Source organism: Ilyonectria robusta (assembly GCF_021365365.1).
Source record: "Ilyonectria robusta strain PMI_751 chromosome Unknown BGZ61scaffold_52, whole genome shotgun sequence".
NCBI classification, from domain to species: Eukaryota; Fungi; Ascomycota; class Sordariomycetes; order Hypocreales; family Nectriaceae; genus Ilyonectria; species Ilyonectria robusta.
This window is the reverse complement of record NW_025764486.1, coordinates 31416-50830: the sequence shown is the minus strand read 5'-3', so window position 1 is coordinate 50830 and position 19415 is coordinate 31416. Positions and strand designations below refer to the sequence as shown.

At 49.7% G+C, this 19415-nt stretch overlaps 6 protein-coding genes across 6 annotated transcripts; 4 read left to right on the top strand and 2 right to left on the bottom strand.

Annotated features, from left to right (window-relative positions):
• Positions 1-2097: 2097 nt before the first annotated feature.
• BGZ61DRAFT_524002 (uncharacterized protein) lies at positions 2098-3124 on the top strand (the record flags this gene model as incomplete). The annotated part of the gene is made up of 3 exons (XM_046252617.1): positions 2098-2117; positions 2493-2899; positions 2963-3124. 3 exons carry the CDS (start codon positions 2098-2100, stop codon positions 3094-3096), a joined length of 561 nt encoding a protein of 186 aa, XP_046094782.1. The 3' UTR covers positions 3097-3124.
• Positions 3125-6987: 3863 nt separating this feature from the next.
• Positions 6988-7347, top strand: BGZ61DRAFT_466827 (uncharacterized protein). The gene has a single exon (XM_046247711.1). The coding sequence runs from the start codon at positions 7052-7054 to the stop codon at positions 7238-7240; it is 189 nt and encodes a 62-aa protein (XP_046094781.1). The 5' UTR covers positions 6988-7051; the 3' UTR covers positions 7241-7347.
• Positions 7348-7728: 381 nt separating this feature from the next.
• On the bottom strand, positions 7729-8261 carry BGZ61DRAFT_190698 (uncharacterized protein). The gene has a single exon (XM_046237797.1). It carries the CDS (start codon positions 8114-8116, stop codon positions 7763-7765), a length of 354 nt encoding a protein of 117 aa, XP_046094780.1. The 5' UTR covers positions 8117-8261; the 3' UTR covers positions 7729-7762.
• Positions 8262-10955: 2694 nt separating this feature from the next.
• On the top strand, positions 10956-12095 carry BGZ61DRAFT_486650 (uncharacterized protein; the record flags this gene model as incomplete). Its single annotated transcript, XM_046249882.1, has 1 exon — positions 10956-12095. One exon carries the CDS (start codon positions 10956-10958, stop codon positions 12093-12095), a length of 1140 nt encoding a protein of 379 aa, XP_046094779.1.
• A 1793-nt stretch (positions 12096-13888) lies between these two features.
• Positions 13889-16142, top strand: BGZ61DRAFT_500281 (uncharacterized protein; the record flags this gene model as incomplete). Its single annotated transcript, XM_046251532.1, has 5 exons — positions 13889-13930; positions 14036-14145; positions 14213-14915; positions 14975-15762; positions 15863-16142. The coding sequence occupies 5 exons, from the start codon at positions 13889-13891 to the stop codon at positions 16140-16142; spliced, it is 1923 nt and encodes a 640-aa protein (XP_046094778.1).
• Positions 16143-16927: 785 nt separating this feature from the next.
• Positions 16928-18938, bottom strand: BGZ61DRAFT_372511 (putative phenol 2-monooxygenase; the record flags this gene model as incomplete). The annotated part of the gene is made up of 5 exons (XM_046242179.1): positions 16928-17727; positions 17776-18096; positions 18147-18560; positions 18610-18703; positions 18756-18938. 5 exons carry the CDS (start codon positions 18936-18938, stop codon positions 16928-16930), a joined length of 1812 nt encoding a protein of 603 aa, XP_046094777.1.
• Positions 18939-19415: the final 477 nt, after the last annotated feature.

Sequence of the window (19415 nt, the reverse complement as noted above, 5' to 3'; positions counted from 1 at the left end):
AGTATGAGACGAACAAGATTTAGTGAAAACCGCTTACCCTCTGGACCTCCTTGAATAAGTAAATTAGCCGATGGCTAATACGCACATCAACTACGATGTTATTTAACTTGCCAACTGGTCCTTTTTTGCGCCATTGAGCGTATTCGGTATCAGATAACGCTTCTGCGCCTGATAATTGCTGCTCGAACGCGCCGGCTTTTTTGCCAAATAAGAGCGCCTTGGCTGACAAGTTAATTGTGTGGCCAATACAGCGTCCTCGGCGTAGTCGGCCATCGAACCCAAGTTCAGCACCAATGACCTCCATTGCAGTATCGTTGTTTTCAGCATTGTCGAGCGTGAAATAGCCAATCTTCTCTGGACTCACGCCAAGAGTGTGTAGGACGTCGAGAACCTCCCCACCGATCGTTGAGCCGAAGTGACGATGAGGCTCTGGAACCCCAATCATGATTTTGCATGGCCGATTCTTCTCATCTCTGAAAAAACAAGCAATGCCGTAGAGGGCAAGCTTATTTCGAGACGTCCAGCCATCAAATGAGATGTGAAGCGCTCCAGGGGAGTTCCTCAGCACCTCGATAACCGTCTGCTTGTGGCGGTTATACTCTTGAATGATCTTATATCGGACAGCCGTGGCACTCAAGTTGGCGCGTTGGATCGAAACGGAGGGATTCAAATAGTCGAAGATTTCTCGGAGGATGGGGTTCTCGGCGAAGGAAAAGGACTGGTTGCTACTCACGATTAATTCGACTAGCATACGCTGAAAGTGTTGCTTATCAAAGCGTGAGATGAAGCTATTCGCGATATTCTGTTCCGTAGGCTTGTTGACGTCCAGTTTCAAAACAGAGGCAATAGTCGGCTGGTTCGATTTCAGTGCGCCTTGGGATTTCAGCTGTGCTGTGCTCTTTTTCTCTCCCTCTGGTGCTGGTGTTTTGTGCTCACGCCATAGATGATTTGCCGCGTTCTGGAGACCTGAAGAGGTAAAACTCGCGATAATGGGACGATTTCTGAGGACACAGTCCTTGCAAGCCCATTTGCGTAAGCCATGACGTTGAATATCATAGCCAAAGTCCCACAGCCAAGAGCTAGTATCACGAGCGCGTTCTGACCAAGTCCAGCCTCTGAAATGGCGAAAAAGCCGGTCTTCGAGGTGGTGCTGTTGGCCAGGCTGGTTGGCTGACATCGTCAAAAAATTATCTCTTGCAAAAACAACAGCAGGAAATCTGTTGAAAACGCCTCAATAGGGGCAGTTTCTCGTATGACGTTTATAAGATTAGCTGGGGGGGGGGGTGATCGACCTTGGCTAACTTGGGTCTCGGTACCTCGATTTACTAGGCAATTATATACAAAAATAAGTACTATGGGCCGTGCAAGCTCAGGGAATATCCCACTATACCTAAATCCACCTAAATCCACTCCATTACATCCACTTTCAGGTCCGAATGTAGTGGATCATTACGTAAGCTGAGCGCGGCAAAGTGGATGTAATAGAGATGGGCCACTTATATGTGGTCCACGTGGATATGCAGTGTAGTTGGTTCGAGCCTTGGATGGGGATATGCTTTGTCAAGACCCGTAGGTCGTTTTGCTCGGGTAGTATACACAATAAACATTCGCTGTCGTGGACTCCCTAGCATCAGCCATGAATACACTTTTTGATATTCCTGCTTCCCGTTCTCATCGACTCCATCCATAAAACGTACTTTAAGGGGACCTGTTGTGGTGAATTCGGTACTGAGGTTTACCGGTAACGTACTCGATAAGCATGCGGCGCATCCAAGTATGCGCCGCACTCAGATTTACACCTTAAATCGCAATTTTAAAAAAGGTAACTACGTAGTTACTTGTTTTTTCGTGTTACGCGGTGTGTCAGGCATTTGTCTCAGTATGTCAGATGTTTGTATCAGGTGATGTTCTCACACACGCATTTGTCAGCCCTACGCAGGATGGCTTCAATCAACTGACACACAGTCGTTCTTTCTATACCTTTCACATGTCGACTGACACAAATACTGAGTGTCGCGGGCATCAAAAACGTCCTGAAGCGCCTTGGAGACCGCGCCGACCACATATATCCCAAGAGGAAGCTGTCCAGCAGAAGCAATGGCGACACTACGTACGACGTGTGCCAGAACCTGAAAAGGTGCTAAGAGGAGCTGTTAGCATCGAAACACGGAGCTCACAAGCGATGCAGCCGCGACATACCTCGGCAAATTCGAAATGCCAAGCGTAGTTTGCCCGTCTTGGAGAAGGAAGCTACCAATGGGAACCGAAGTACGGAGTATCAGCAGCGATGAACGGATGGCAAGTTCGCCTTGACTCGTATCCTCATACCTCCGCTCTCCCGAGAGATTGACTTTGCTTGTCGAAGCAGCACATCGAGCGCCTGGGTCAGAACGCTGAAGTGACGGAGCAAGGGGTCAGAGTGACGCTCCCCGGGTTGATGGTCCAGTTTCCACCCAGTAGCTTCTTGACGCCCGTGAGGCCGGGTAATATAGCTGGCCCCTTTGGCTCGTTGAGCTTGATGGCGATGACGAGGATGGACCTGGGCATCTCGTCGCCGGTGCCCTTCTAGTCCACATCTCAGGCACGAAGCGCGTGTACACAGTCAACCTGCTCCTCGAAGCCTCAGCCGGTGGCATCACTGCTTCGTCGTCTCGCCTCCTCATCATCCTAGAGCAGCAACTAGCACAAGACATCCCGGTACCAGGGTTACCAGCGTTCCAATCACCAATACGCACAATTCTTCGCGAGTGGGAATCGCTGAGCGAGAAGTCGGTGGTGGAAGCATTTCTAGTGGAGCTCCCAGACAGTGGAAGTCCCGTTGTCTCGTACAGCATCCCAGTCGTCATCCATGAATTTGTTAACGATGCGTCTGAGGAGCAGATTACCGCTGCTGCATTAGGTACGCCGCTGGAAGACGTGGAGTGGTTAATATCTTAGAGTGTCATGGGCAATGAATTTTGAGCGGGTTACATGAATGCCGAGGAGCCATGTCTGAAAACTTGGAGGAGGCGGGTTGAGGAGTTGCCGGAGAAGCTAGGGTTACCCAGGTCCATCTGCATCAGAGTTGAGGAGTCGTCCAATTTGGACTTTGCGTGATGTATTGCGGAATAAAAAAGAATTTGACCCATCAACTATAGTCCATTCGTATTACTATGGTCTCAAGGTCTTTGTTCGATATTCACGAGATGCCTCGAGGTAGTCGATTGGGGAGAGAACTAGGACCAGGGGGACACCGCGAGGTTCAATGCATCAACCCTCGATTCATTGCACTAGGACATCGTCCGGCCTGTTCCGTCCTCTACCACCGGTCACCCCACCGGCAGTCGGGATGGTTAGATGTTTGGTGCCTGATATAGCCAGAGTATCACTCGCTCCTTTTTTCTTGTTGTACCTTCGTCGGCCCAGGTCACTCCCCAGAAACGTACGCCAGGAACAGGAGTCTTCATTTGTTAATCATGTACTTTGAGGGCAGGAAACCTCTTCCTTTGGGCATCTGATACTAAGGCGTTCTTTCCAGGTCACCGATGCATAGCAGATCTTTCGCCACTTCAGGCGCAGCAAAAGGAAAAACGACATAACTAAGTCTGAAGTTGCGTGTTTTCCCCCGCAGTGGCTTGGGGCTACTGGAAGCCCTTGTTGCCCGGAGCGGGCCATGTGACGAGTGGAACGAAGAGAACTCCACACGAAAGCTGCAAGGGGGCTGACGGAACGACCATCTTTTTCAACAAATATGTGAATAAGAAGCGGTCAGACATGTGTGAGACACAGGTACGCCGGTAGTCATTCCCTTCGCGGGGTCACGGGGCATCAGCCGTGAGGTCATCGAGCCAAATCGGGCGGCCAAACCAATGATCTTGGACATTGTGACTGGCTGAGGCAAGGTTCGCAATGAGCCAAGCCAACCAAGCTCAAGCTTGCAAGCCAAGCCTAACAAAATAGTTGCCCAGCCAAGCAAGCCTTCCTCGACCCCGGCTTGCGAGGCTCATGAGCTTTTTCTGAGGCCTGGTTTTCCCCGCATATAGGGTTCTTTGCAGGGGTTGAAGTCTCGTGATACCCCTATTATAGTGGTTTTCTGGTGTTCCTACTGACCTTGGTCCTTTGTCAGCCACAAATTTCCTGCAATTCTTCCAAGTTTTTCTCATCTGCCTTCCAACCCACCAAACTGAATTTTAGCCTTCAAGCAGGCCAGTCAATGTTAAAATGAGGTTGGACCATTTAGTCAGAAACTTTCGGGGCTCTAGGGTGATCAAGACCAATCGTCCGAACCTGGAAATAGCTTAGCGTATTGGCCCTTGGCCCTCCCCCGGACGAAATAAATTCCACTCCATGGTACCAGATTCCAAACTGAACAACCTGGCTACTTCGTCACTCAGCAACAACACCACCAATTGCTCAGCTTTTCTGAAGAAACCATGTCTACACTTTCTTCAGCCCTATCCTCACCTACCCCCGAAATTTCGAACGAATGCGGTTCGAGCCACGATGCCTTTTCGATCCTGAGACGTGCTGGTTCCATTGCAGGCTCCCTAGCAGACCAGAGGGCGCGCCTCAACTCGGATGATATCAAGGCAGCCAAATCGATCGAAGACCTCCCTAAGCTACGATTGACCTTCCGGCAAAAGACCCATGACTATGTTCTGGAGGAATGGCTACACAGGAAGCGATGCAGAAGCTCTTGGATCCAAGGGCATGGCACCCAGCTCATCAGAGTCCTTCCAGATGGCCAACAAATTGATGTCTTCGTCTGCGGGCACTGCGATTCAGCTGGAATAACCCGCCTCTTCGAAGGAGATGCCACCAGTGCTGCGGGAAGGCATCTGAAGGCTCACCACCGTATATTTCCAGATGGGGAGGACTCTGAGGAATCTCCCTCCCCGGCAAAGACACAGGCAACTCTGGACTTCTCAAAGAGCCGCGCGAAGCCTTCTAAACCTCCTATCCTTCGTACGGCAGCCGATACCTTCAAGCATCTTCTACTAGGTTGGATAGTTGACGCAGACATCCCTTTCTATGGCATTGAGCACCCCCTTTTCCGCCAACTGCTTCTGCTTCTCAACAAGGACTTTGTTACTCAATGTCTCCCTCAGAGCTCTAATACCATTAAGACTTGGATCATCACGGAGTACGAGATTCGCAAGACAATTCTGAAAAAGGAGATCCAGGCTGCCAGAAGCAAGATCCACGTCACCTTCGACCTCTGGACGTCCCCAAACATCCAGGCTTTGCTTTCCATTATGGCGCACTTTGTTGACGCGTTTGGGAAGCTCCAGGTACGTCTATTATCGTTGGAGCGAGTTGAGGGCAGCCACGGTGGTGAGAATCTGGCCCGGGTCATGCTCCAAATCTTCGAGGACTATGACATCACCCAAAGTCTGGGTTTCTTGACTTCTGATAACGCAGACTCCTGCGATACTGCCGTCAGGGCCATTGTCAAGTCCCTGAAGCCCCAGTTAACAGATCAACAACAAGACCGCTTCAAAAAGCAAGTTCGAATCCGCTGCTTCGGCCACATCCTCAACCTCTCTGCGAAGGCGTTTCTTGAGGGGGAATCTTCCGACATGTTCGACGCAGCCTACAACAAGGACAATCTTGACGTGGAAACTGAGATCAGGCTCATCAAGGAGTGGAGGAAGTATGGGCCAGTTGGCAAGCTCCATAACACTGTCCACTTCATCCGCAGGTCTTCTCAACGGAGGGACACCTTCCTAAGGATTACCAGTGGCCGTATCAGTTCCGAAATATTGAGAGAGCTGGGGCTTTGGCTAATCGAGAAGGACGTAGTGGGCTTGATGGTGATGGCGGATAACGATACCCGGTGGAATTCGATATTCCTCATGATCCTTCGCGCTGTCAAGCTTCGCGACATCATTTCCACCTTCTGTATGATCAGCAGAGGCGATGAGAAGGCTGATAAACGAATCCCTGAAGAAGATATCCTCACTAGTGAGGACTGGGCTGTCCTCTCTGAAATCCTCGAAATTCTGAAGCCCTATCTGGACTACACCAAACACTTCGAAGGTAGGGAGGCAAGGTTCGCAGAGGTTATTTCCACGACCCACTGCTTGCAAGACCACCTCAAGGAAATGCAATTGCGCTATAGCGAACGGCTTGTTGGCGTCCCTTTCCCTATCCCTGAGGTCTCTCTGGAAGAGCCTTCCTTTGAACCCACAGATTCAGCTCAGTCTTGTATTGTGGTTGAAGGAGACGAGTCCGAAATGCCCAGACGCTCCCAACGCAATGTTGGGCCGCCTACCTATCTTCAAGATTATGAAGTGGACTTGCCTCAACGACAGGCCAATTCGCGTCAAAGCACTCCCGAGGCAACAAGATCCCCTCAGAAGCTTGAGCTAACCGATCCAAGCCTGAAGTATATCCAATACTCCCTTGAATACGCCTCTAAGAAACTCGAAAAGTATAGGCGGTTGATGGAAGAGACTGGGGTCTATTGGGCTGCCATGATATTGCACCCGGAGCACAAAGCTCGTTGGATCGAGATGAACTGCCCAGACCGCAAAGAGGGAATTCTGGCAGACTTCAGGGCTCTATTTAATGAGCTTTATCCTGAGAAAGCAGTGGCAGGGATTCACGATCCTCCGGAAAGGAGCCAAGTCAAGAAGGCTAAAGCTCCTTGGTTATATAAGCCTAATTATTATCAACAGCTTCAACCTCGACCAACAAACGAAATCGAGGACTACCTTTCTGATCCCCCGCAGCCCTTCGACGAAGACAGCGAAGGAGAGTCTAGCCGTCTGTTTAGCTGGTGGATTGAGAGGAAGACAAGGTTTCCGAGGCTCTATCGAATGGCAATGGACTTCTTGTCAATGTAACGGGTCAGGCCCACTTGGCTGGCGGCTCTGCCGCCAAGCCCGAATTCTTCTCCACAGCGCCATCGAGTTGATTCTCGAATCTTCTATATTAAAGAAGATATAACGCGTCTTCACGCACCCAGTTTGTATTTAGATTCTTTCCCTTCTTCATCTTGAAAGTAAACAGCATAGGGACTAGTTAGTTGAATCAACTCGCTAGAGGCCTTTCACAGTCAATTCCAGCCATGTCCTCAGAATGTGAGAGGTGCTTCAGCCTTGCAAAGCTTCAAGTTTCTTCGCAAAGGCACCGCCAACACCACACAACAATCAGGTGTTGTCAATGCCTGAAGAACTGGGCCAGGCTAGGCGCGTTCGACTGGGGGACATTAGGGCTTTGTCAGCTAGATGACCTACTTCAAATGGGGCAAGAGTGAAGAGAAATGGACGTTTCTGGCACCTCCTGAGAAGCAGTGTGGCTAACAATCAATCGAGTTCAATTTCGGCGCCTTGGTAGCCTCCCATCCGGTCGGTATGGTCAAATATGACCAAAGAAAAAGCCGAAGACTCACTCTCGTTCGATCACCTATTACCGCGAACGCGGTAATGTACTGGAGCGCTCCGCGCGACCTAAAGGATTATGCTCCCGCCTGGCTCCCTCCGGTCGAGTGTATACGAGCAAATAAAAATATTTGTAGGTTCAAGTTCTCACTTTCACGGCGCTGCCCCAAGAAATTCTTCTTGTACTCCTCCGTCGTAATCCAGACCGACAACAATGTCCGATTGGGTGGGGTGCCTCGTTCCTCGCACCAATTAAACCACCGCGCCTTCAGTCATCCTTCCTTCTCGGCTTACTATCCCGGTCAGATCCTCGACCGTTTACCTGCGTAGGTGCGTCCAGCCACTTCGTACGGCAGTCCTTGTTGTGCTCTGGTCTGGTCCCGAGTCCCAACGTCCCCTTAGAAACCAAACTTAAAGGCGACCTCGTTCCTCGGTCTGATTTCTAAGGGAACTGCTTGTACCTCCCTTCCAGGTCGGTTGATGAGATGTCGCTTCGCTCCCAAAATGTATGGACGTATACTTCCCCTCCGCCTTCGTCTCCGGGACTTTGCTCGTGCCCTCACCCAAGTCTGAAAGACTCTCGTGCCCAGTCGAGAGAGTATAATCATTCCATCGCGGCAGTCTCCGTATCCCGACATCGTGAGATGGTCCTTCATTTCTCGGCTCCAGTTGATCCATCCGGCTGTTGATTCTAGCTTCGGGATGTTGGCTAGGTTGCCAAGTGTTCCAGTCGATTCCTTCGAGGCCGACATGCTTGAGGATGGATTCCTTGATGGCTGGACGAGAGAAGGCGTGGGACGAGTGTAGGGGAGGTTCAGGTGAATCTTCCCTCTTCAGCCTAGCGATGTCTCTTGCGAGCGCGAGGCTGGAATCCTCGTTGTTGTAGATGGTATCAGTAACGGATGAGTCGGAGCTCCCACTGGATGTAACGTGGGTTTCTCCTGGTCCTGATGAGGCAATTGAGGCAACTTCAAGGCCGCAATGTTGGTTGAACTTGCGTCTGAAAGCGAGTCGTTGGTGTCGAAGTGGGTTGCCCAGGACTCAAAAACTTAGAAGGAACCACTCGAAGATACAAGGCCTTAGAGGTCCTTTTCTATGCGATGTGGAATCAACTAGAATAGCTGCTTTATCAGCCTGTAGCGATAGGTGGCGATATTCCTGTGGCAAATTCCTTCCTTTCCAGCAGCTTCCAATAGCTTCCTTTTGCCACATATTCAACAAGAATTCAACAGCAGGATTCAGCGACAGAACATCCGTCAAGGTCAGCGACACGATGAGGAAAATGTTGCTTGTGGAGGAAACAAAGGAAGGTCGGTTTTTAGAGGGGTCGAGCTCTCAAATTATAGTTGTGTGAGGCCATCGTGAGGTCGAGAAGTGTGCAAAATCCAGTGCTTGATTCCTAAATCACGCGGCTAGCGGTATTCGGTTAAATTTTCGGGTAAGGTGTGATGAGTATCTTTGTCGCAGTGGAAGGAGGCGATTAGACCTCGAGTTACATTGGAAATCATGATTAGGAGGATACTCGGCTGTATGGTGGCGTTTCCGGGCTCATAACCTGTTGAAATGAGCATGTTGTGTTGATTGAAGGAGAAGAAAACTAGCGCTAACCAGCGGAAGCTATTGACAAGAAGACATTCACATCCCAGCCACCAATGGATCGGAATAGCCATTGATCCGTCAAACAACGGATCTCAACACATCGTGACACAGTGGGAGATCGGCTATACGGATCGAGCGAGCTGAACGATGTTATTAGAAGCCACTGAAGCTGCGTGCGGAGGGTCAAGTAATATCCATCCGTCGCTGCACTAGTGTGCGAGTCCAATCCGAAGCAAGTCGCGCGTAAAGACGCCAGCATAGCGAAGGAGTTAACCTTTGTTCCAGCCATTGGCGCAGGCAGGTTCTTCCAAGTGTTGATCTACTAAACCTCCCCGCGCTTCAGAACCAGCCAATTCATAGGTCTTGTTGGTCAGGTCACAGACCCTCGGGCTACAACCCGTTTCAGGCGTATTGTGAGCGCACTCGACCGGTCTCCGGGTGTAGTATGGTGAAAGAGGAGACTTCTTCGCCTGACGGCAGCTATGAGGACATGGACGAGCTCGAATTATGGCAGTCGTTGTGGGAGGATGAGGACAACGATGTTAGAGACCCAATATCGTATTGGCATGAGCGTAGACGACGGTATCCTTGTCTTTCACGAATGGCGCTGGACTTCCTTACGATTCAGCCAATGCCAGCAGAGTGTGAGAGGTTATTTGCAGCGGCAGGGCGTATGGTGACGCCTCTACGAAGTCGGCTTGATGCTGATATTATAGGGATGTGCCAGGTGTTGCGGTCGTGGTTACGATTTGGGGTAATCGACGACCTGGGCGTATTGCTTCTTCCTGTTGAAGAGAGTCGTGGTGATGAGGCGGATGAAACATCGTGGGTAGCGATGGGATGTGAGGATAAGGAGATGGAATAGCAAGGGTGGAAATAGCTTGGCTTGGATGCCAACGACTTCAACCAGTGGACATTCAACTCAATTTGAGCCGCAATTGGTCAACTCCACTGGAGATTATGGTTGATCAGGTCAACTCAACGCAACTGGGGCATTCGGTGGATTGAATTGACTGGTTTCCATCCTTGCCCCCATAGGAAATGTACAATGACTTGGTCAATGGTAAGATGTGAATGTGAAATTACTGTGCTTAAAGGTCAAGGGATATTATGGAACTGAAAAGAATATATCATTTAGCATGGCAGACTAAAGGTGAATTGGATATATATCCCTTTCTGAAAGAAGCAGACTAGACCTATGGTTTGGAAGACATTGCATATAGTGTATTATTAGGTTAATAGTCACACTGAAACCCTGCAGCTTCACTGCACACTGTGAATGAATGAATGAATGAATGAAATTTATTACGCCCGGGAGGATCTAGCCTAATAAGGCCAGCTGCACACTGTCGCCGTGCGGACAGCTCAACGATCCGGCCGGATAGTATCTATTCTCCGGCAACGCCGCTTAGCAACTGCAGACTCTTCCACAATCAAGATAATATAGCCAGTAATGACTGTCGCCGTGCGGACAGCTCAACGATCCGGCCGGATAGAATCTATGCTCCGGCAACGCCGCTTAGTAACTGCAGACCCCACAATCAAATAAAATACAGCCACTAATGCTTGCGGGCGCATCTACACTGGTCCGCCAAACTTTGTCTTGTGCCTAAGCACTTCGGTAATTACAGGGAGCGGTTCGACTCTAACAAAAGGCACGTCCGTCGGAACGGCCCAATACACGTAGCCCTCATTGGTCGGAAGATGGTCTCCATCGTGACGTCGTGTGATCCACAGTCCTGGAGTCCACTTTGGTGTCTAGGGTCATGCAACCGCAACCGGCTCAACACCGGAGCTTGATTCATCCCGGGTTCCCGATGCTTAGATCGTTAGTTTCCAAAACTTTTAACTAGTCAAATGCAACGATGTATCAAAACTAGTGGTGATATAAAAGCTAGGAACTCTAGCCTAGCACCCAAGATGCAACACATCCCCAAGCATTACAGCAAAACCAAAAGGATTATCAAGACCAAAGACCCGATTGCTACCAACATGAGCCAGTCAAAGAACATCAACAGGGCCTTATGGCTCGACAGCTTCTCATCACCTCCTTCACTTGTCGACCTACCTGTACCCCAAGCGTCGACTGGTACAGTTGTGGTCCGCGTCCTCGCGACTCCCATCGTACCCTTCACCAAAATGGTGCACTCTGGCGGGTTGCCAGGCCTGAACATGACGTTGCCTCTTGTTCCCAACCCCAATGCCATCGGCCGGGTACATGCTGTCGGCTCCGATGCTGTACGTGTCAAGCCAGGAGACCTCGTGTATGTGGACGCAACCATTCGGGGGCGCGACAACTCTGAAGTCGTGATCATGGCAGGTCATCTCGGCGGTGTGGGGCCAGAAGGGCGTAAGCTCATGCAAGGCGAGTGGCGCGACGGCTCGCTTCAGCAGTTTCAGAAGGTGCCGCTAGAGAACGTCTACGCACTGGACGAGCAACGGTTGTTCAAAGAACAGGGTTACTCTCCAGCCGTACTCCATTGCATCGCGCATTACTCTGTAGCTGCCGGTGCCCTTCTGGAGGTAGGCGGTGTCAAGGTTGCCGAGACCGTCGTCATCGGACCTTCAGGCGGATCTTTCGGTGGCCTGGCAGTCGAGGTGGCCCTTAGTGTCGGCGCAAATGTTATTGCTCTTGGTCGAAGCGAAGCAAAGCTCGCGGCCATGAAGCAGAAGCTGGGCAGTAACTCTCGACTGAGCTATGTGGTCATGACGGATGACGACGTTGCAGATACGGCAGCCATTCTTAAGTCGACGCCCAACGGCGCCGGAGCCGACGTTTACAATGATTGGACGCCCGGTGGAATGGAAAAGTCCCCATACCTTCTCCCTGCGGTCAAAACACTGAGGAGAAATGGTCGAGTCGTGCTAAGCGGTGGCTCCTCTGGTAACGTCAACATCCCTTATAGCTTTGTTGTGCTCAAAAATCTCAAGGTCTTGGGGCAATGGATGTGCGAACGCAAGACGGTGGAGCAGTTAATTAGGATGATAGAGCAGGGGCAACTGAAGGTCGGGATGGAGAGCGGTGCGGAACTGGCAGTCTTCACTCTGGACCAGCACCACGAAGCGGTGGAACATGCCGCTAAACATGGAGGTTGGAGGAATTATACTGTCATAACCCCGAATCTGAATTGAGGAATTCCTGATGGTATAAATGAGCAGAAGTTATATCTTTTAAGACTTGTGGGCCGCGCCTCGCCGTCTCGTATCTATTCAGAGCTTGTAGCTGACCTCGCTATCGTTCCCTATAGTCTATGTGCCTTAAGCTTTGCCTCCTGAAGTTCTACTGCCGCTTTATCTAGGCCTTCCCCTTGTGGAGGACGGGCTGCCTCAGCACTATGGTGGGCCATTGTGGTCACTTTCCTTGCCACCTTGATACTGATTTTCACTAAATGTCGGCCAATAAACTTGTATATATTGATACTCTCCTCCTTTCCCCGAGGACATCCGCTAAGTATTGTCTTGCCCGGTATCAGGACCCAGATCCCGACAGTCAACGTACGCGACAAAGCACCCGAATCCCACCGTCCTGAGACCGACCTATGCTGAAGATACTTGTCACCAGGCGCTAGCACACCTTATTACCATGGGGGTCTTTAATATGGTAACCGATATCGCCCTTACTATCTTGCCTTTCCCGATCCTCCGATATAGCCACCTTCCCGGCTGACAGTACGTCATGTTTATGCCCTATCGAGGATAGGGTGTTAATCTAGACTTTTAGCGCGTAATTTTAGTTTCAGAGTCGAATCTATCCGAAAGGCATTGCTTCATCCGGCCGCGCTAAGCCCTGTCTGAACTTTTAACCCGCTGACTCAGCGGCAGTCACCATAACTGCGTTTTAACATACCAAGATAATCACCGTAATTTCAGGTAATCCCGAGTATCACTTAGATATATCCGCTTAATAAGCGCATAATAATCTCTAGGAGCGCCTAGGTTCGCGGGGCCCCATGACTTTAGAACTCGCGGGGTCCCGTGAAAATAACTGGATATCCCTTCAAATGTCGAGGAGCTCCGGTCGGGTCACGACCGGGGGGCCAGCCAAAAAAATGCATCGGATCAAAGGTACCTAGGCCCCCACCTATTTTAGCCTATGGTAGAAGTACCAGCGATCTCTCGAGTTACAAATTGCTACATCACACTGCTCACATCCCCAAACTGTGAAGTCTCCCCTGAAAATTTTTTTCCCCTTCCTGCAGCTGTTAGTGGTTTGCTAGTGGAGGGGCATTTTCCAGGCCACCCGACCACGCTTTTGCCTTCAACGCCCCATCGGGGCCTTAACAGGCACAGAGAAGACCTTAGGAGAGTTCATCTTCCTCTGCAAAGCTGGTCACGACGCTCAGCCGGACTCGCGACTGCCTCAGAACCAAGGCAAACGGAGGTATTGGAAGGCGCACAAAGGCCCTCCAAACAACGGAGAGCAAATTATCCTTCGTCTTCGCCTTTTCTTTTCAGCACCAACCCTCTACCTATACCTGTGGTTGCTCGCAGCTGGTAGGTTAGCTACACCGAACGTCTTAAGGCAGGTGGACTCTTCGCCAATGGCGGCGGAGGAGAGTGATCTGTATGTCATCAGACAGGCTCCAGAATTGGAAAAGGACAGGTCAAATAGTAAGAGACGGATTGAAGGGTATAAGAGAAATTCAGGCATTTGGATCGAGACAGAATACTAGGGCTCGGAACCGAGTATTGGACGCTTCTAGAATAGGCTTAGCGAATCTTACGTAGCTGCCCCTCTCTAATCACGGGCGTAATGGAACATCATTCATTCATTCATTCGCGGGTACCGCGAGCCTATGGGCTCCCATAAACTCCTCAAGAAGTCCGTCTCCAGCTTCTCTCGTTTTCCGCCGCGTATGAGTTTTCTGAGCGCTTCTAGCATACTCTCTCTGAAGAAAAGGAATCCCAGTTCAAGCGAACGCGTCATGAGGAATCGACGCGCGTGCGACGCTTGCCGCCAGAGAAAGGTGGGTTGCTCACCAAGCGCGATTTACAACGACATCTCTGCAGTGGGATGAGGAGCGGGTACTTACTTTCCTCGATAACATAACTGATCTCTTGGACTATACTAGATTCAATGTGATGGCGACGCTTCTAGCCCTACACGACAGTGCAACTGGTGCAGTAGCCACGGAAAGGCGTGCACATTCCATGGAGTGAAGGCAAGAGAGGTGAGGAGCAAGTAGGTCAAATCTGTTCCTCGGGATCAGATAGGATTCCAAGATCCGCCCGTTTCTAACAATACCAAGACTAAATCCAGGGTTTAACGATGACCTAACAAGTCAATTCGAACGTGTCGAGAAAGCTTTATCCGACGGCCTTACTGAAAAGTCAAAAGTCCAACCGGTCTCTACCACGTCAGACACTTCAATTACATGTCGTTCGAATGGGGCCCACTCGGCATCCCCAGAAGGCTCAACCAGTCTCTATGCCGGACTTCTTCTAGGCCAGAATCGCTGCCACAGTGGCATTCCTCTCTTCACCGAAGAAGACGAGGAATGGATATATTCGCGAACCGGTGAAAAAGCCGACTTTCGAAACCTCAGTACCCTTCGCATGGGGCAACGAATCCAGCGACCAGCCCCGCCTCACGTGCCCATTCAGGGAGCAACCGATCTTCTTTGTGTACTTCCATCACGAGCTATTGTTAAGGCGTTCTTAGATGCCTTTCACCAATCCACTTTTAGATTGGCATTCCCAGTCATCGACTACACTCTGTTTCAGGAGACTATTGCTGCGGCCTATGAAGCCAGCGACACGCTGTCATCCCTGAAACACACCACCGCGAAAGTATGCGTATTAGCATTTCTTTCCATGGTGGGTTTGTTCCACGGCAAACTATCATTCCTGCCCCCAATGGACTGGGATGCATGTTATAATGCGACCCACTCCTTCCTACCACACATCCTTGATGAAGCCACCATGGAAAATCTCCAAACGATCTTGATGCTGGTAAGCTTCTACCGGTCTTAATCTTGCTTAGCGGGACGTTACGAACTCAAGGCAACCAGTACCTCCGTCAACGATATCTTGGTCGCTCAGCGTCGGGCGCTATTTACCACTCTATCGCATGCCGAATGGCATTCATGCTTGGTGGACATACAAACAGGAACACTAAATCCTTCAGCGACGAGGTCACTCGTCAGGAGCGACAAACCCGCCACATCCGACTACTCTTCTGGCATTGTTATATTTTCGACAAGGACATTGCACTCCGGACAGGACAGCCACCATTCATATCTGATAAGTATTGTGACCTCACCCTTCCTGAAGGCTACATCGAAACCCATTTCGTACTACCTCTACCAGGTCACGATATCTCCTCGTCTTTCTTCGCGAATGAGTCGCTAGTTCCTTTCCTTCCTGGAGAGTTACGACTGAGTATGCTAAAGCATAAAACATACGAGCTATTATACTCCGTTCAAGCTCTTGCCAAGTCAGATTCCGAAGTCATCCGTGCGATCCTGGAGCTGGATGATGAACTTGAAAGTTGGCGATTATCTCTCCCAAAGGTTGTTCGCCCTGCTCTCTCGATATCCGATCTCCAGCAACCAGTGTCAGATCTCAAAATGCAACACCGAATGCAACATGTTGCTCTACACCTTGAATACCACCATCTTATAGTGACAATCCACCGGGCAGGCGCTAGGTGTATTGCAAACAATCCGGACACCAGTCTTCATGCAAACGAAAGTCACGCAGCAATCAAGTCCAGCATAGCATTGTGCCTTGAAGCCAGTCGGTCAACTTTATTCTATCTTCGAGAGGTCATCGATGATCTAGCAGGAGAAATATTCTGGTAAGTTTACTTCTGATAACTCGAATGACTACACTTCAGTCCCAGAGCCCTGTTTGTAGCGTAGAATAGGCGAGGAATCTTCTAATACCACATGCACTAGGGTTACTGTCTTCTATCCCACGGCAGCGACGATGATGCTATTCCTTCACGTTCTAGCTGAACCATTGGCTCCACAAGCAAAGGCCGATCTAGAGCTATTGAGCTCAGCAGCAGACCTCATTCGCAGTATGCCAATACAAAGACTAACGCCGCATGAGATTGGCCACATTCGGTTAGTAAACGACTTTATCACAGAGCTGACCCGCCTTGGTAACTGCGCGATCTTTAAGGCTGAGATGGAAATGGGAACAGACGCATTTGGCATCGAGGAGTGTACGTAATGTACGACATATGACACACCTATACAGTCACATGTCAGCATTGTTGATAACCAAAAGCAATACCAAACAAGAACCTTAACCCAAGTTAACGAGCATCTGGGATTGCCTGATGACGTCCCTGTGTTAAGTCAAGAAGAATGTCAGCTTCCAATTGGTAGGATCTGCTGTCAATGTACATGATCTATCAACCAGAATGGAGCTATTAGATGGCACCACTGACTCCGGAAGGTCCAAGTGCTACACCACAGTTTGCATAGTTGAGGGGAACCACTTCGGAATGTCCAGATCTTTCGTCTCACCGGAACTAACGCCAGCTACGGCCCCTAGTAGTAGGTAATATTTACTAGAGGTTCTGTCACAATTCGGCATACAAACTAGTGAATGTAGTTCGATATCCGATATATATGAAATCAGATATAGCAGGATAGCGGAGAGGATATCAGGGTAGCATATCAGGATAGGCAAGTCTGGTCAGAGCATGGAAGGAGAGCAAGCCAAAGCCATAGATTGCTTCTAAGCTACGGGAATCGGAGTTGACGTCCGGCCAGCCCAAGCCAGATCTAAGGAGCGTCCACGGGCCAGAAAAAATGGTATTGGGTGCCAATACCAGTGCTAATTGGTACAGTAGGCCAAGAAATGAAAACACAGGCTCCATATGTTTTTGCTCTTCTTCCAACCAACAGACACGGAGAACTTGAGGAGAACCAAAAGGTAAAGACAGAGAAGCGACGGAACTATAATAGCTTCTATATTGAAATTTCCTCTATAATGTATAAGCTTCCACATTAAACTAAAACCGAGGACATAAGTTTGATCATCTCCGTAACATCTTCCAACTCGCCAATATACATAACATGCCTATCAGGCCGGACTAGTACCAGGCATCCTCTGTTTTGACTTATCCCATAGTTGCTATATGCTTCGCTTAGAGCCCAGGTCCTTGATTGATTGTTATCGACAAACACTTGACTAAAGGGATCACCATTCTTGAAGAGGAACGGAGGTAAGTCAGCGACCTCGACATCATCCCTGCTCGCGCTGTGCAAGATGAAGATTTCAAATACATCTCGAGGCATGACAGCACGCCCGTCGAGACGTTGGAGAAAAGCTTCAGGGAGCTCTAGCACCTGGCTAAGATGTTCCACACGGCGTAGCTGCTCTGGTTGCGATATATTGCCTGCGAAGACAACAATCCGGTACCGACCATCACTAGGAAAACATTTTCCAAAGTCAACCGGTTCTCCGTTCGCGTGTTTTTCCACGGTCTGTGAGGGTAGGCGCCTGCCCACAAGAATGCCAGGCGCCAAATGTTGTTTGGAAACAACCGAGCCACCTTCCTTAGCGACAAGCAATCCAGCCTCGTATTCGATTGCCGTAGTGGTTGAAAATGGTAGATTGTCCTGGAGTCCTTGACGGGTCCCATTAACCGAAAAGTTTGCTCCCAAGGGCGACTCCTCCGACAGAGCTTTATCGAAAGCGATAAGCTGTTTGGTCGTCAATCCGCGCTCTTCGTCATATGTCTTTAGAAGAGCAAGTGGAGAAATTCCCTTTACAACATGTGCAATTTTCCACCCGAGGTTATATGCTAGAAATGTTAGCAAAGCTTTATATCGTATAAGAGTATAGTATTTACCATCTTGTATACTGAAGTTCATACCAATCCCCGCTCTAGGTGAATGGACGTGCAGTGCGTCGCCAGCGAGAAAAACACGGGAGTGCTTCGAAGCAGAGCTTGAGACTCGACGGCGGGTACCAAATACTCCGCACCAATCAACGTGAGTGACATTGAGCTCATACGGAGAAAGAATCTCCTTCAATGACTTGATGATGGCTTCTGGAGTCGCTTCTGACCTATTAGCCACGGGGGCTGCAATGCGTAACAACCCATTCTCCCTTGGTACGAACCCCGCTCCACGCCCGTCCTTGACAATAACCGATTGAATAAGGATATCCGCTTTGAAATTTGTCAGCATAAGCCAAGGGATTAGAAAAAGAATTACGTACGAAAGTTTGAAGTCGCAACGCAGTCTAAAATCCCCCCAATACTCTCATCCCCATCATCTCCGAGAAAGTCGAAACCCAAAGCTTTGCGAGTCCAGCTTCGGCTTCCATCGGTCCCGATCACAAACTTTGCCCTGATAACTTCAGTGCTCCCTTCTTTCCCGGTAACTTTGCGCTTCAAATACGGCTCGTCTGCCGGGTTATAGTTGAAATCCCCGGGCTGTGGCACAGTATCTTTTTTCGAAGACGCAGCCAATTCTTCGTCCGTGAGATGTTGAACCGTCAATTTGACCGCGTGAGCTTGAGGATTATGTATTAGCGACTCGTCAATGTCAATAGCTGCCGCCACGACTCCCCGTTCAACTTCGAGTCCGTTAAAGGCTTTCATGCCATCCAGCAAAGCACGCTCTGTGTTGCCTACACATATTTAGATATCTTCCTAGCATTTAAAGAGAAGGGATCAAACCTTGGCTAGTGTGAATTAGATGGTACTGGCCGAGTTCAGGATACCATTTTGGAAAGCGAGCGACGCGTTTCATGGGGATGTCCTTGCCACCGGCCTATATGCGCGAAGTTAGATGAGGTACTAGACAGAAGGCAACTCTCACGAACCCAGAATGTCATCTCCATTGCAGGAGCAGCATTCTTGTAGAGGTCATCTACAATGCCAAACGAGTCAAAGATATCCAGCGTTCCAGTCTGCATTCCATCAGCATGGCCTCTGAAAACCTTTGTGGCGCGGGCATCGATGATGCGTGCTTTCACACCGCACCGAGCCATCCACAAGGCTGCCATAAGACTGCGTTCAAATTAATTAGAATATAAGCCAATAGATAAAGGTGTTTCGCTCGAAGTGAATTTACCCTGATGGCCCGGCACCAATGATTACCACATCAGTGGTCGATTCAGATGGTGCAATCATGATGTCGCTAAAGAATATAGATCTGAGAAATTGGTAAAAGAGTTAGAAGTATATCAACGTAGTGAGTGCAGTAAGTGGAATGTAATGTGATGTGGTGTTGTGTTCTTTGGGAGGGAATTACTTTGGCTTATATAACACTTTTTAATACGAAATTCTCTATATTCCGCACCGGTGCCCCACTTGTATGACAGTTGGCCGCGAGGCGCAGCATGCCTCTCCTGTGAAGCGGAAATGCAGCTAAGGGTTCAAGGATCCAGGTGTGAAACTCCAATCACCCTTTGTCATCCTTTGTCACAGTTTAGTCACTAAGGGCTTCCCTGAGAGACGACCTAGCTCCATCTCGACGTGGC